The sequence below is a fragment of the Scatophagus argus genome, chromosome 21, assembly GCF_020382885.2.
Source record: "Scatophagus argus isolate fScaArg1 chromosome 21, fScaArg1.pri, whole genome shotgun sequence".
In the NCBI taxonomy this organism is placed as follows: Eukaryota; Metazoa; Chordata; class Actinopteri; family Scatophagidae; genus Scatophagus; species Scatophagus argus.
In genome coordinates, this window is record NC_058513.1 from 12530113 (window position 1) to 12542994 (window position 12882).

At 40.1% G+C, this 12882-nt stretch overlaps 1 protein-coding gene across 3 annotated transcripts in view; it reads left to right on the plus strand.

Annotated features, from left to right (window-relative positions):
- Nucleotides 1–11201, plus strand: part of adkb (adenosine kinase b) — a 97575-nt gene extending 86374 nt beyond the window's left edge. For 2 of the 3 annotated variants that reach the window (XM_046376347.1, XM_046376348.1), the window contains exons 9-11: nucleotides 2321–2435; nucleotides 9545–9631; nucleotides 9955–11201. In XM_046376347.1, coding sequence (XP_046232303.1) covers nucleotides 2321–2435; nucleotides 9545–9631; nucleotides 9955–10079 — 327 coding nt within the window. In that variant the 3' untranslated portion in view covers nucleotides 10080–11201. Of the gene's footprint in view, nucleotides 1–2320; nucleotides 2436–3090; nucleotides 5423–9544; nucleotides 9632–9954 lie in introns of those variants that run through there. The other variant, XM_046376349.1, reaches the window with a different exon arrangement.
- Nucleotides 11202–12882: the final 1681 nt, after the last annotated feature.

Below are 12882 nucleotides of genomic sequence, written 5' to 3' on the forward strand. Positions count from 1 at the left end.
GTGTAGACTCTCCTAGTAGTTACAGTTCTTTGACATTTTCCATGTCAACCTGATTTGCCAGAACACTCTGCGAAATTGCATTGGATGAATGTGATTTCTCAGATAACATCGGTGCTATGTGCTGTACTTACTGCATTTCTACATGGTTCACAGTTGTGTTTTTATTTTTATTTATGTATTTATTTATTTATTATTTTGCTTGTCACCATGTTATGGCTGTTTCACTCGCCACCATACTGTAGTGGTATACTGAGAAGTCTTCAGAATATCAATAGATATATACCCAATATACGGTAGCCACCAGAAGTTTGTTTAAAGTGGATTATAACTGTCACAGCAGTATTATAATGATAATTTACAGCCCTAATAAACAACCACCATTTATCATGAGACAGAATTCAATCAACTAATTGGTACGCATCCTGTCAAACAAGATTTCTACATGTGTACAAATCAGAGTAACTCTTTTTGACTGTTCATAATTAATAATTATTCTTTTTTTTATTAATTTTTCACAACAACAAAAAAAAAAACAACTTGGAAGAATTGTCATCCCCTTGTAGTGCAGAAAATATGTTATTGCGTTATTCTGTCAAAGTTACACTGAAAAACAACTAAAAGTCATAACTACGCTGTGACCCTTTTGAGGAATACTTTAATTGTATGTTGTTACTCAGTAGTCAGTATGTAAACCCAAAGAAACTGCATGATGCACTTTTAATATGCTCCGAAGCATTGTTATCATTACCAACAAAAATGACAGCGGCACTTTGTCAGTGTTAATACAAGATAAAAAGCGTGTCCTCTCTCCAACAGCAATCAGCAGTGATCTGTTTCCTTTAAATGCTCAAAGAACTATCTGCATCGCAGCTCTAATTGAATCTCTCCCTGGCTGCATTTCCCAAACAAGCCTGTAGTGGAGATGATCACTTTCTCATTGGCATCAAAATAAAAACACAGTTTATCAACATATAAAACCTTTTATTTTTCACAGTTTATTTGATTTATGTCTGATAAATTGCTGCACAATTGAAAATATTCCCATTTGTCAGCAGTGAGCTAAACTGACCGTGTCGTTTGCGAATTCATTTGTTTTTGCACTCATGTTATTTTCCTGCATTCTTATTGCCACAAGAACTTGTCAGGTAAGTTTGGTTTATTTTCTGCCTGGCAAAAAAAGAGTTTGTTGTATGTGTGTGTGATTATGTGTGTTTATGGGTGTGAAGCTCGCCCTGCTCAATAGCCGTGATGCTTACCCTACAACCTCTGGCCCTTAGAACCTTTTAGCTCCTAAACCCGAGTAGAGCGCCTTTTTTATGTTGGCGAACATAAAACCAAAGGGTGACAATGTGCCGAGGCCTTGTGCGGTTTTGCATTCAGTGTCTGGAGGAGTGCTTGTGGTTACATCCAGTCACAGTGACAAATTGCCTTTTTTTTTTCACCATCGCCTGCTAACAGCCTCTGTATTAACCTCACCATTAGCACTTACTTAGAGTGTTACACCCATTTTTCCTCGGCCCAGGGTCTCCCCGGACCTCTCAGGGCTGATTAAGGGACATTTGGGAAGCATTTAGAGGTGTAAAAGCTTATTGGTTTGTGTGAGCCAGTGTGGCTGGTGGTATTGGAGCCTATCTCTCTGATTACTCCCATAACCGCGGTATTTGCTCACCCTGAAGGTGCTCAAGTCTTAGCTTTGATACAGATGCTCGAGGCGTCTACTACGCTTAATGCTAGCTCCTCAGTGTGCTGTATTACGGCAAAAAGCAGAGTCCACCCCACTGCGAGACGGCGATAAAGATATTCCACCTGCTCATAGTACATCATGATGAGTTAATAATAAAGTAGCACTGACAGGTGTGGGTTTTTTTATCCCTCTCATGATCAAAGGCAAGCACTCCGGAGAGTTCTGTCGTCTCCAGGCGAGAATATCCATTCTGTGCAGATGCTGAGGAGAGATGGCCTGTTTCAGGAAGAGAATGATACAGTACACGCACCACCTATCCCTTCGGCTGGCAGAAGTAGCTTTATCTGACAGCAGCATATCTTCACATGCTTATTTTCATCTCACTTAGGGAATATGACATTCTAATATTTTATAGCTATCCTGTAACTGCATGGAAACATCACTGAGCACTCCTATTGATCTTTCTCGACACGGTCTCATAGCCCATCTGGTTTCATTATCGCTTGATCCGTCTGCCAGTTTTGGAAAAATCTGACCTCACTCAGTCACACTTGTGATCTTTGATTAACGAGTCAGAAACTGCGTTTCATGATGTATTCATTCAACTTAACATACTCACCCAATGTGTCTTTACAGACAGATGACATTGAGGAGATTGCAAAGAAGACCCAAAACCTCCCCAAGGACAACATGAAGAGGCAGCGAGTGGTGGTCTTCACCCAGGGCAAGGACGACACAGTTGCTACTGTTGGTAGGCCATTTTCTTTTCCATTTTTTGTCTGCTTATCTATGCATATTTCTACTTAAGTACCACTTGAAGCCATCACAACTTTGGCCTCTTTTGGACATCTTTACCCTTCACTTAAACCTCATATCTCAAAACTGCAGAATGCAGCCTTAAATAGATGGTAGATCGCTGACTGAAGAGAGCCGAATGCTATCAGTAATTTCTTTGAAGTTAACCTGCAATATTGACACCAGATGTTAAAAAAAAAGAGAATGCTTGCACCACATTCTGTCATTTCAGAGCATAAAAGAAGTGTGGGGGATGCAGAGAGCAGGCATTGATTTGTGAAGTACTTCTAACTTTGTCTTGGATAGACTCCAGGCCAGTCCTCAGCAATTTTAAATGCTTCAACTCTCACATCCTGGTCTTTTTTTTTTCCTGCAAAATGCTGGCAGAGTGACCTTGCAGAGAGGGTTGACAATGTTGCTCCACAAATCAATCCAATTTCCTTTTGATTCAGGGCATATTGGTTAGTGGGACATTAAAGGGCAGTGTCATCATAACTGAGCAGGGGTTGCAGGTTTAAGCGGTGTGGGGAGATCCGATAGTTTCCGATAACTGCTGGGAGCCTTTGCCTTTGTTTAGAGCCACAGGGTGTCTCTCCTCATTGCCCTTGCAGCTCAGACTAGCCATGCACGGGGAGAGATGGCCTCAGGTAAAGACACCAACATATCACTCATCACTGGGGACTGCAGAGAAGCACAGCTACAGCAGGGCTGTTAGAACTGCAGGACACTGCCTTCACATGTGTCCAGTGTCCTCAATTTCATACTGCTGGCAAGAGTATTTAGGAGCTGAAGTGACAGTATTTCACTGGCAGCATTGTTGGACAATCAATAATTAATCGTGTCTTTTATGTATTTTCTGTGGTGCTTTGTGATTTAATTGTCTGTGCTGCTATTTTGGCCAGGACTCTCATGAGATTATCTTGGTATAATAAAGGATAGAAGTGACTGTAGTCACAATTTTTATATTAACAATGGATAATGAAGACACAGAATGATTGAATACCCAACTCTGCAGCTCTCCCCAGCTTTTAAGTAATTCTTTTGGTTTTATGGCTTATAACTTTGCTGTTTTGGTTCACTCTCATCAGTGTTGTTTATAGCCTCAGTGGGCAGCTGTTTTCAGTGATAAAGCTCTGATAAACCCACTACAAGCTACGTGCCCAGCTGACAGATGCAGTTAGCAACTAGCTGGTGGACATGGTGCAGCATTTAGCAGCTAAATGACCAGATATTCCTCAGGAGTTGGTGGAGAACAAAAACGGAGCTAAAAGGAGAGTGAATATTGTACTTTTTGTAAAATCAGATACACATAAACAAAATTAAAATTAAATTTGTGCTAATGTTGCTTGGTGTCTGCTCAATTTGTCAACAAGTTCAGGCCACTTCTTTGTGATTAGTGAGTAGTTGCACTATGTGCTCATATCACACTTTTTAACACTGACAATATATGTTTCAATATTGCAAATGTATGCAAAATAACATGTCAGAAAATCGAGCTGCTGTTCAGTGCAGTGAACTGTGTCCAGCGCATCACGCACACCACATTCATTTTCAAAGTGGAATTCCTGGAAGTGTGTTTCCTTTCATGAGAATTTGAAAAGAGATCTTTAAGCAGAATCCTGACAGTAAAAAAGAACAAGAATCCATCCATCCTGCTGGACGTGATGGATAATTCCTGTGTGCTCCTCTCATTGCTCCTGCGTGAAGACAGAGCTGTGCGCCTCTGTGAACTTTATATAAAATACATGATGAATGCAGGCAGGATGAAAGACAATGTGTTTCAGATGTCATCTACAAAGGCAAACATGATAAATGTCATTGACGGTGCTATCATTGCAGTGGAGCAGTTACAGTAGTCGGTGCAGCGGCAGAAATCGACGTATGTGTTGTGTGAACATAGCAATTCATGCCAGCCAAATAAATGTCAATGTAAAAAGAGAATTAAAGATTTTCATTTCCCAGAGGCGGCGCTCTAATAAACTTGATCTCTCATTTTGTTTGCAATTTGTCCTCCTGTCAGGATTTGATCATTTGCCAGCCTCTGCATGTCATGTTAAACCATTTTACAGTGATTAAGGATGGGAAAATGCCTTCCCCCATGGTATAATTCTCCAAAAAAAGATGTCAATTTGTTATTGTTCTCTTTTTTTCTGCCCTCCATTTGGAGTCTTTCATCACACCACCACTTCAAACATGCCTTTTAAGAGCTGGGAGCAGGGGGAAATGGCCCTTTATTTAGCTGCCACTGACACTGCTGAACTACGCTGGGCTTTTGCTTATACACCCATTAAAGCAGTAATTAAGATCATTGTGCCCTGAACCTTAACGGTGAGGAGATCTAATAAACGATCATTCAGCGGGGGTCGCAGCTCTAATCGCTGATAAGGACTTGATAAAGCCTGACTCGGCTCCTCGCGGAGTTTTAGGGCTCTCAAGGGGGCTAAGCAGGCAGATTTTGACGGTGAAAAAAAAAACTGATCTATACATGTTAATCACATGAGGGAGACTGAGAGAGGGATACTGTCTACAAGGCAAAAGGCTCTTTACTGTGAGTTATTTTCTAAGCGTGTTTACGTGTCATTCTCTCCAAAGTTACAGTAGATTAAACTCTGTAGAATTATTGACAGATTTACTTGAGTAGCCTGTTTGAAATGCAGGATGTTTATGGTCTATACTTCATGATAGACTAAATCAATTAACATTCTGCGCTATGAGAAAGACCGCCTCTCTTTTCCCCTGGCATCTCACATTGAAGTGTTTTCTTTCATGTCTCCCTGAAAGGATATTGTTTGGCGATGATCTTTTGCCTGTGGTTACAGTAATTACAGGCATATGTATTTTTTTTTCTAACTCAATTGTGAACAAAGATGCTGGTTATGATAGGGAAACAGATTGAATGTCAACTTGCTCCTAACCTGTCGCGTTTGCCAAGAAAGTGGTAACGTTGTTTTCCTCTCGGAGGCTCAGAGTTTGGCTGAAAAGCAAAAGGAAAATGTTCCAGAAGAAGAAGAAGAAGAAGAAGTATTCTGGGTTAAGTTTCGCACATGAAGATGTTACACCTAAACTCTGGTTAGCTCATGCCTTTTAGCTAAATATTCATGTGCAATTCCAAGTCACTTAGCAGCTCAGGATTTGAAATGATGTATTAATTGTTTCACTTGTGTAGATGACACAGTGTGACAGGATCAAAGTTAATTTTAAAGACCTGCCAACTGCTTGATCTATGTGCTTTCTGTCAAAGCAACAATAGCGAGCGCTGGAACACAATCAAATGAAGCGTTTAATAATTTCAGAGTCGGAACAACACTCCATATGCTCATTTTCCAATAAAGCAAAGGTTGTCTCATTTTTTGCACGTACAGCCTTTATTTTCTTTTTTTCTCAGCATTTTCTCAGTCAGTGTTGTGCTATGAATTGGCATTGTTAAAAAGAATAGCCAGTAATAAAGGGCTTAATTGATACTCATTTCAAAGAGACGCCTGTTGAAAGAATTTCTTAAGTTTAATCACCACCATTCAAGAGTCGTAATGAGGGAATTATGAAGAGCGAATTAACAAAAGCACACAATTATAGCTTACTTGAAGGAAGTATTTGAGTTCCTTCGAATTTTTTTCTCACTGTTTTTTTTTTTTTTTTAATCCACTGTTGCAGGTTACCTGTCAAAGCACAGGCACACTACACTCCCACGTATTCCCCACAAATCTGTTGCTTCACTCATTTTGTCGATTCAAACTCCAGAAACAAGAATACGTTGGTGTTAAGACGTGATTTTTTAAAAAGAAAAAGTGCAACAGAGTTTTATTGATTGAAAATAATGTTGCCGATCTCATTACAGTGAAATGTGGAATGAGTTCAGCAAAGTGATGTTTTCAAACGGTTTATAAGCCAGTAACAACAGAGCGAGAGTGTTTTTTTATCATTATTATTGCCTTTTTTGCCAGATGGATCCGTTACAGATAACCAGGGAATTGTTGGACTGTAACCTGAGTTAACATGTCAGTCAAATTTAATAATTTGCATCAGTGAGGTTATGTGAATTCCCCTCCCAGCAGCAGAGTGAAAACTTTGTCGGTGATGGCAGAGGGAAGAGAAATATCGAATGTATGTGGTGCCACGCTTCTAGAAACTGCGCGTGGAAAGTCTTGCGTGCCATCAACAACATCATGCCGCCCACAGTGAATTGATCAGTTAGAAGTGTAAAGAATACGTCTCTCAGGGGCTGAACTTCAAATTCACTTGTTCACATCTGCATGTTTTGCAAAAAAAAGGGAAGAATTTGTAAGATAAAAGCTGAAATGCTTCAGTTTTTTGTGATAAGATTAATGAATTTGCAGTGGCCTTTCAATAAGAATTGCACTAATTTAGTCAACTTTGGTGGCCCTGCGATTGACTGGCGACCAGTCCAGGGTGAACCCCGCCTCTCGCCCGTAGTCAGCTGGGATAGGCTCCAGCTCCCCCGCGACCCTGACGGATAAGCGGTATAGAAAATGGATGGATGGATAGTCAACTTTGGTCTTATTTTTGTAATAAATTGCAATCACTTTGTGTCTAAGAATAGTCGATGTTGTGCACAGATTGTGGAACCTTTTGAGGAAACATTGCTATTTTGGGCTTTGTAAATAAAACTGACTCGACATTTGAAGGTACAACAGTACTTTGAGTCACAATAAATGCTAATGTTAGCATGCTAACATGTTGGTGCAGGTCATGTTTATCAAGCTCACCATCTTGGTTTGAAGTGTTAACATGCTAACATACTGTGGCTGATGGGAATGTAATACGTTTCAAGTCAACCAAAGTAAGATTCTGACCTGATGGTGGCACTAGAGAGTCACCACTGTTATGACATCATCTGACATCAGTATTTTGTGAGAAAGATATAAAAAGATGCAAGTAATTTCCTAAGTAACTTATTTATAATCCATAAGTTGTTTTCAGTTCATAAAGTTGTTCCAGATTCTGATTATTTGTATGTATTTGTGTTGTATGGGCCATTGAAATAAAAAACAAACAAACACATAAACAAACATAAAAATCAGCCAAAGAGCTAAAAAGTGCACAACAGAGGATTAAAGGAACGGTCTGATAACCATCAAAAGTGTCCTCCATTTCCCGGTGAATTTAAAGGATTTCTAATAAGAATTCAAACCCAGAACAGAATATATCTAAACAGATTCAAATTTGTTCAATGGCTCCTCTTGATGTAATGTTATCACAAAGATGAGCATCGCTTTATGTGAGAGGTTACCTGGTTACAATTTTCTCCTGACACCTGACACCCACACTTACGAGCCTAACCATTTTTAACAACCATAAACATATTTGCACAGTTATATTTGATCTCTCAGATATAACAAACAGTCAAATCTGCGCTGAACAAGTGCAGCAGCTCCAGCATATGAAGCATCCGGTTCTTAGAACTGCAAAGTGCATCGCATAAGCGTGACCACATTTAACAATTTGACTTTCTTAAATGTGGAATAACTGACAAGCTGTAATTTATTGTTAGCACATTTTCCATTGCGGTTAATCATTTCAAGAAGGAGGAGGATTCTTCATCTGTGGCATTAATTAAGCAAAGTCGTTATGCTGCTAATTAGGTGATCCTAAAAGAATTCTTGTCTTATTGTAATTTATTATCAAAGTGGCAATCACCTGGTTTCCTTTAAAAAGAAAATGTGTCATTATGAAAACACAGTCCATCTTTTTCTCTGATCCATCTTCAGTAGCTGACCTGTGATGGAGTCTGCTCTGTGTCATTTTCGACTTGATGGAGTTTCTCTCACAGTTGGCGTACTGCAATCATTTCCCTGACTTCATGTGTTGAGCATATGCTCAGCTGCAGGTTGTGTGTCTTTTGCCCTGTAGGAAAAGGACAGAAATGTATTCAGAAATTAATAACGCTGTCTTATCAGCGGCGCGGATATTCTGTGAGCCGTTGTTTGATTAGCAGGGAGCCTCATTAAACAACTTTTTTGTAGGCTTTTTTTTCCTCATGTTCTTCTTAAACTCCAACCTTTTTCTCTCAATAAGAGGTCTGTCAGCCTCCTCGTGTTCCTTTTATCCACATGTCAGTCTTTTGTCTCCTGCACCTTTTTGAAGGTTCACGTCGGCACCAGAGCCCTGGGATTGTTTGAAGATTGTGTGTGTGGTTTAGATCGTTCTGACATAAGTTGTTGATTTAATGTCACTCTACACCTCCAGACTTTGTCATCTGGTAGATTTTTGTTTCCCCCCCCTCCCCACCTCCCTCCTTTAAACTGGAAGTCTCTTTGAAGTGCATATGCTACTGATAATTGAAGCAGTATAATCCGCTAAAGATAATAAAGAGACCCTCATTTAGTGGATTCCGTTTTGAACTGAATGGACTCACAGAAACTGTTGTTTTTAATTTATCAGAGCACTCACCTAAAGTGTTAGATATGTTGAGAATTGTTTTCTTTCTTTTATTTGATCATCTTTTGCTTCTGGAAAATGTATTCAAGCCTCTGCTGGACATTGCAGTGTTTTAGTTACAGATCTGTTAGTTCAGTCTTTTGTGCTGAAACAATAGTTAAATAATCCAAGAACAATTTTCATGATCAGTTTTTGTTAATCATAAATCATGTTAAATTGTTGAACAGAGCAATTTGAAGAAGAATCACCTGAAACTAGGAAATGATTCTTACTTTCAGGCGATTATACGCCAACAAAAACATAATATGAATATTATAATCTATTTATGCCTGTAAATACTACACACTTGGCCTTTTAAGTGTACATGTTGTACTTTGACTTGCTTGACAACTACATTTGAGTGCCTTAACTGTTATCTAACACTTATTATGTACTCCACATGTAAGTTGTAATCTCCTATTTTACTTGTCGTTAATTAGCCAAAAAAATGCCATGCTGAAGTGCTAAAATGAAATAACTGACTGTCTCCAATTACAACAAAGCCTTGCTGTGTGAAATAACCTATGACTTTTTTAAATATCAGGATATAATCAACAAATAAGCCAGAACTTTTTGGTGGGAAGTTGGTGTTCAACTTTAATTAACAGCCCTCCTGTGTCTTGACCACAGGCGAGAGGGTGACCATGTTCCCTGTTTTGGACATTGACCAGAATGATATTGTGGACACTAACGGAGCGGGAGACGCCTTTGTGGGAGGTACAGCATGAAAATCATCTTCTGCACAGCTTGGTTTCTGTGTACATTCCCAATTAACCTTTGATACTGGCCAACTATGTAACGTAGTAATGTCTCCAGATTATATGAGTGTGACATTTATCCTGCTGTTTTTACTCCGTATGAGCTTATCATAGCACCACATAAAACAGTCATCATTTGGGTCCTGTTGAGGATGAAACAGCATTGTCCCTTTTTCCAGAAGCCATTAGTAGCTGGCTCACATTAATGCTAACTACTCCCCAAACAATTTCAGAGGTGATGTATGGCTACAGGTTGATTTTCTGTGTTGCATATCTTCCCAGGATTCCTCTCTGCGTTGGTCCAAGAGCATGCGTTGGAGGAGTGCATCCGGGCCGGACATTACGCCGCCAACGTCATCATCAGGCGGGTCGGGTGCACCTTCCCGGAGAAGCCTGACTTTCACTGATGCATCCGAGTGCTGCATATTTGTCTTTTCCACGAGATACTCGTACATGTACACTTCAGGATTTTATGTACATTTTTGTATTTACAGTAACTGACTGCATAGGACTGTGCTGCAGCGCGATTATTTTATCAAGCCTCAATAAGATATTTTAATAAAATTTTAAAACCGTACCAGTTTATTTGAAGGGTTACGTGTAAAGGAACATTCCACTGAAAAGCTGTCTTTTTGAGTATCTGAATGGGTGTAGGTCTGAAAGGTAGGAACAAAGTGTCAAAATGCTTGACCACATGTGTACAAACTTCACCACACACCTTCTTCTCTGTGTCCTGTATATTTCAAACACTCAGGATCTCCGCAACACAACTGAACCCCAGTTCTGTGTCCCAGTATCGCCTCCTCATTGCTGACATAGTTTGATCAGAAGTTGTGTGTTTAGTGATTTATTTGTGCAGTGACAATAGTTTGGATACATGAAGAACTTGGTCGGTTGTTGAGAAGTGGTATATCCTGCAGGATAGGTTTGAAAAGTTTCAAAAGTGGCTCTGAAAGTTGATTTTTTATTTCATTATTTTTATTTTTATTTATTTATTTATTTATTTATTTATTTTTGCTGCTTTGTGAGAAACGGCAGTTGCAGTTGCAGCTTCCAGTTAAAATCAATTCTAATGGTAACCCAGAGTCACGGCCAAAAAAAATAACTTGTTCAGACATGCATAGAAACTTTCGAAACCGTTCCTGCTGCACAATCCACTTTTATTTGCTGTTGATCCTCATGCTGACTGTTTTCCAAACAATTATCGCTTTGCCAATAAATTGCTAATTACACTACTTCCACTGAAGCCTCTGAGCTATGAGCTGGCAGCAGCGTGACACAGAAGTGGTGTATTTAGTAGTGTAAACTATGAGCACCACAGCCACAGACTTTTTAGAGGCTTCTTTTTCAAGCCTGCAGGGGATGAGAGTTGTGATACTTAAACGCCATAAAATATTCTGCATTTTCAGCCGAGTGTTTCTTTAATAACGTCTTCATGCCATTAGGGGTGACTTCAAAGGAGTTTTCCTGTACAAAACTGGAGAGAATGTTGTTTTTGTTATTACACAAATAAAATAATATCAAAGTTGTCCTACCAAGATACTCCTAAACCCAAAGGAAGTCAGTTTGGTCATATAAGATTTGTTTTACCAGCATGTGGAGTTTCTTTTAAACAGACTAAATGACAAAACATGCAGGGTTTGTGTATTTCCCCATTATTTAATCAGCCAGAGGCTCCCTCATGCTAATCACTTTTGGACAGCTCAACACCCTCCGTTACAGAGGGGGACTGAGGGGTGGGGGACCAGGACCGGCCTGGTGTCCTGGCTCCGCTCAGTCCCCCACACTCATGCCTGTTGGGTCCTAACTGGACTCTCGGGATCTGGAGCTGCTCTGTGAGGCTACAGGAGATCATTTTTCTCAGTTAAGGGATTAGTGGTTGCTCTTCTTGGCGACCATTAGAAGGACCTGAAAATTAGGCTGATCCTTCGTACCCAGCTGTGCTGTCGCTGGGGGTTGGAGACGAGGATCAGAGGGAGGCCCTTCCCCTGCTCCCGCCGCCTCCCCTCCCTCCTACAGACTGTGGGCCAGCAGAAGTGTTGGGCAGTGTCTCAAGTGTTTTGTGGAAAACAATTCAACACTCATCTGTTCAACAAAGAAGTGTGATTGAGAATAACATTTTTTTTGTTCCCCTAGAACAACCTGTTACATCATATTTTCTTTTGTTTTCTCTAAAGCTGTCAGGAGGAATCCAGTTTTTTTTACACTCCCTGCACAAGAGCCCTGTTTTCTATAATGAGGCATAGTTTATGGATTTATGCTAATCAGGGGCATCTAGATGAAAACATTCTCCAGCCAAAATGTTATTAACAACTTTGAGACACTTTTTTTTTTCATCAGCATTTTTTAAGGTTTCACACAGATGCGCTTTGAAAAGGACCACGTTTCTGATTGGGCAAGATCACACTCCATGGCAGCTGGTTCATTTGCCTCTCAAGATGACAGATGGCAAAACACAAACACAAAAAGAGGGAGCCATGATCAAGTAATGAGAACGCCTGCCACAATAAGGAAACTACTAAATGCACTTTTCTCACTTTTTCTGGTAAACTTTTGCTTTGCTCAATGAATGCAAGAGGTGGAAAAAAAAAACAAACATAAAATCGGTGCATTTAATTTACTTTTTTTTGCAATGCTATGCTGTCTCCCTTGTAAGCGAGTGAGCCCAAGGCATTTTGAAAATGTTTAATGCCAGTTTTATTGTGTAGTGGCAATCTACTAAATCTCTTTTCATTTACTGCTTTAAAGTTAAATATGCTGTTAACAACTCTGAAGTGTGAAGAGGAAGAACTTTGTTACATTTGCCTCCTAAAATGAGTTCATGACCGGAATATATTTCTCTTCCGAATGTAAGCAAAGGAGTAACTGGGGCCCTGGCCAGTGTTTTGCCCCGCAGATGGGCAGCAGTGTTTGTGAACACCAGTGTGGCAGTTGGCAGGGATTGAGGAGGGGGATGGGCAGATTGCAATGGCACATGCTCCAATTCAAATTATCCCTGGACCCATGCAGCAGTGGAGGACCTGCTGGGGCCCAGGGTGGCATTCATTATGACCAGACACAGGCAGGTTTGGTCAGCGCCTCCATCATGACACCAGTCCTAAACGCATCAAAATCAGAGCGCCATCCCACCCACCCCCCTAATCCACATTTCACCAGCTTTTACAACGTTTTACAGCAGTGGCTCCCATAAAATAACTTTTGTATTTACCA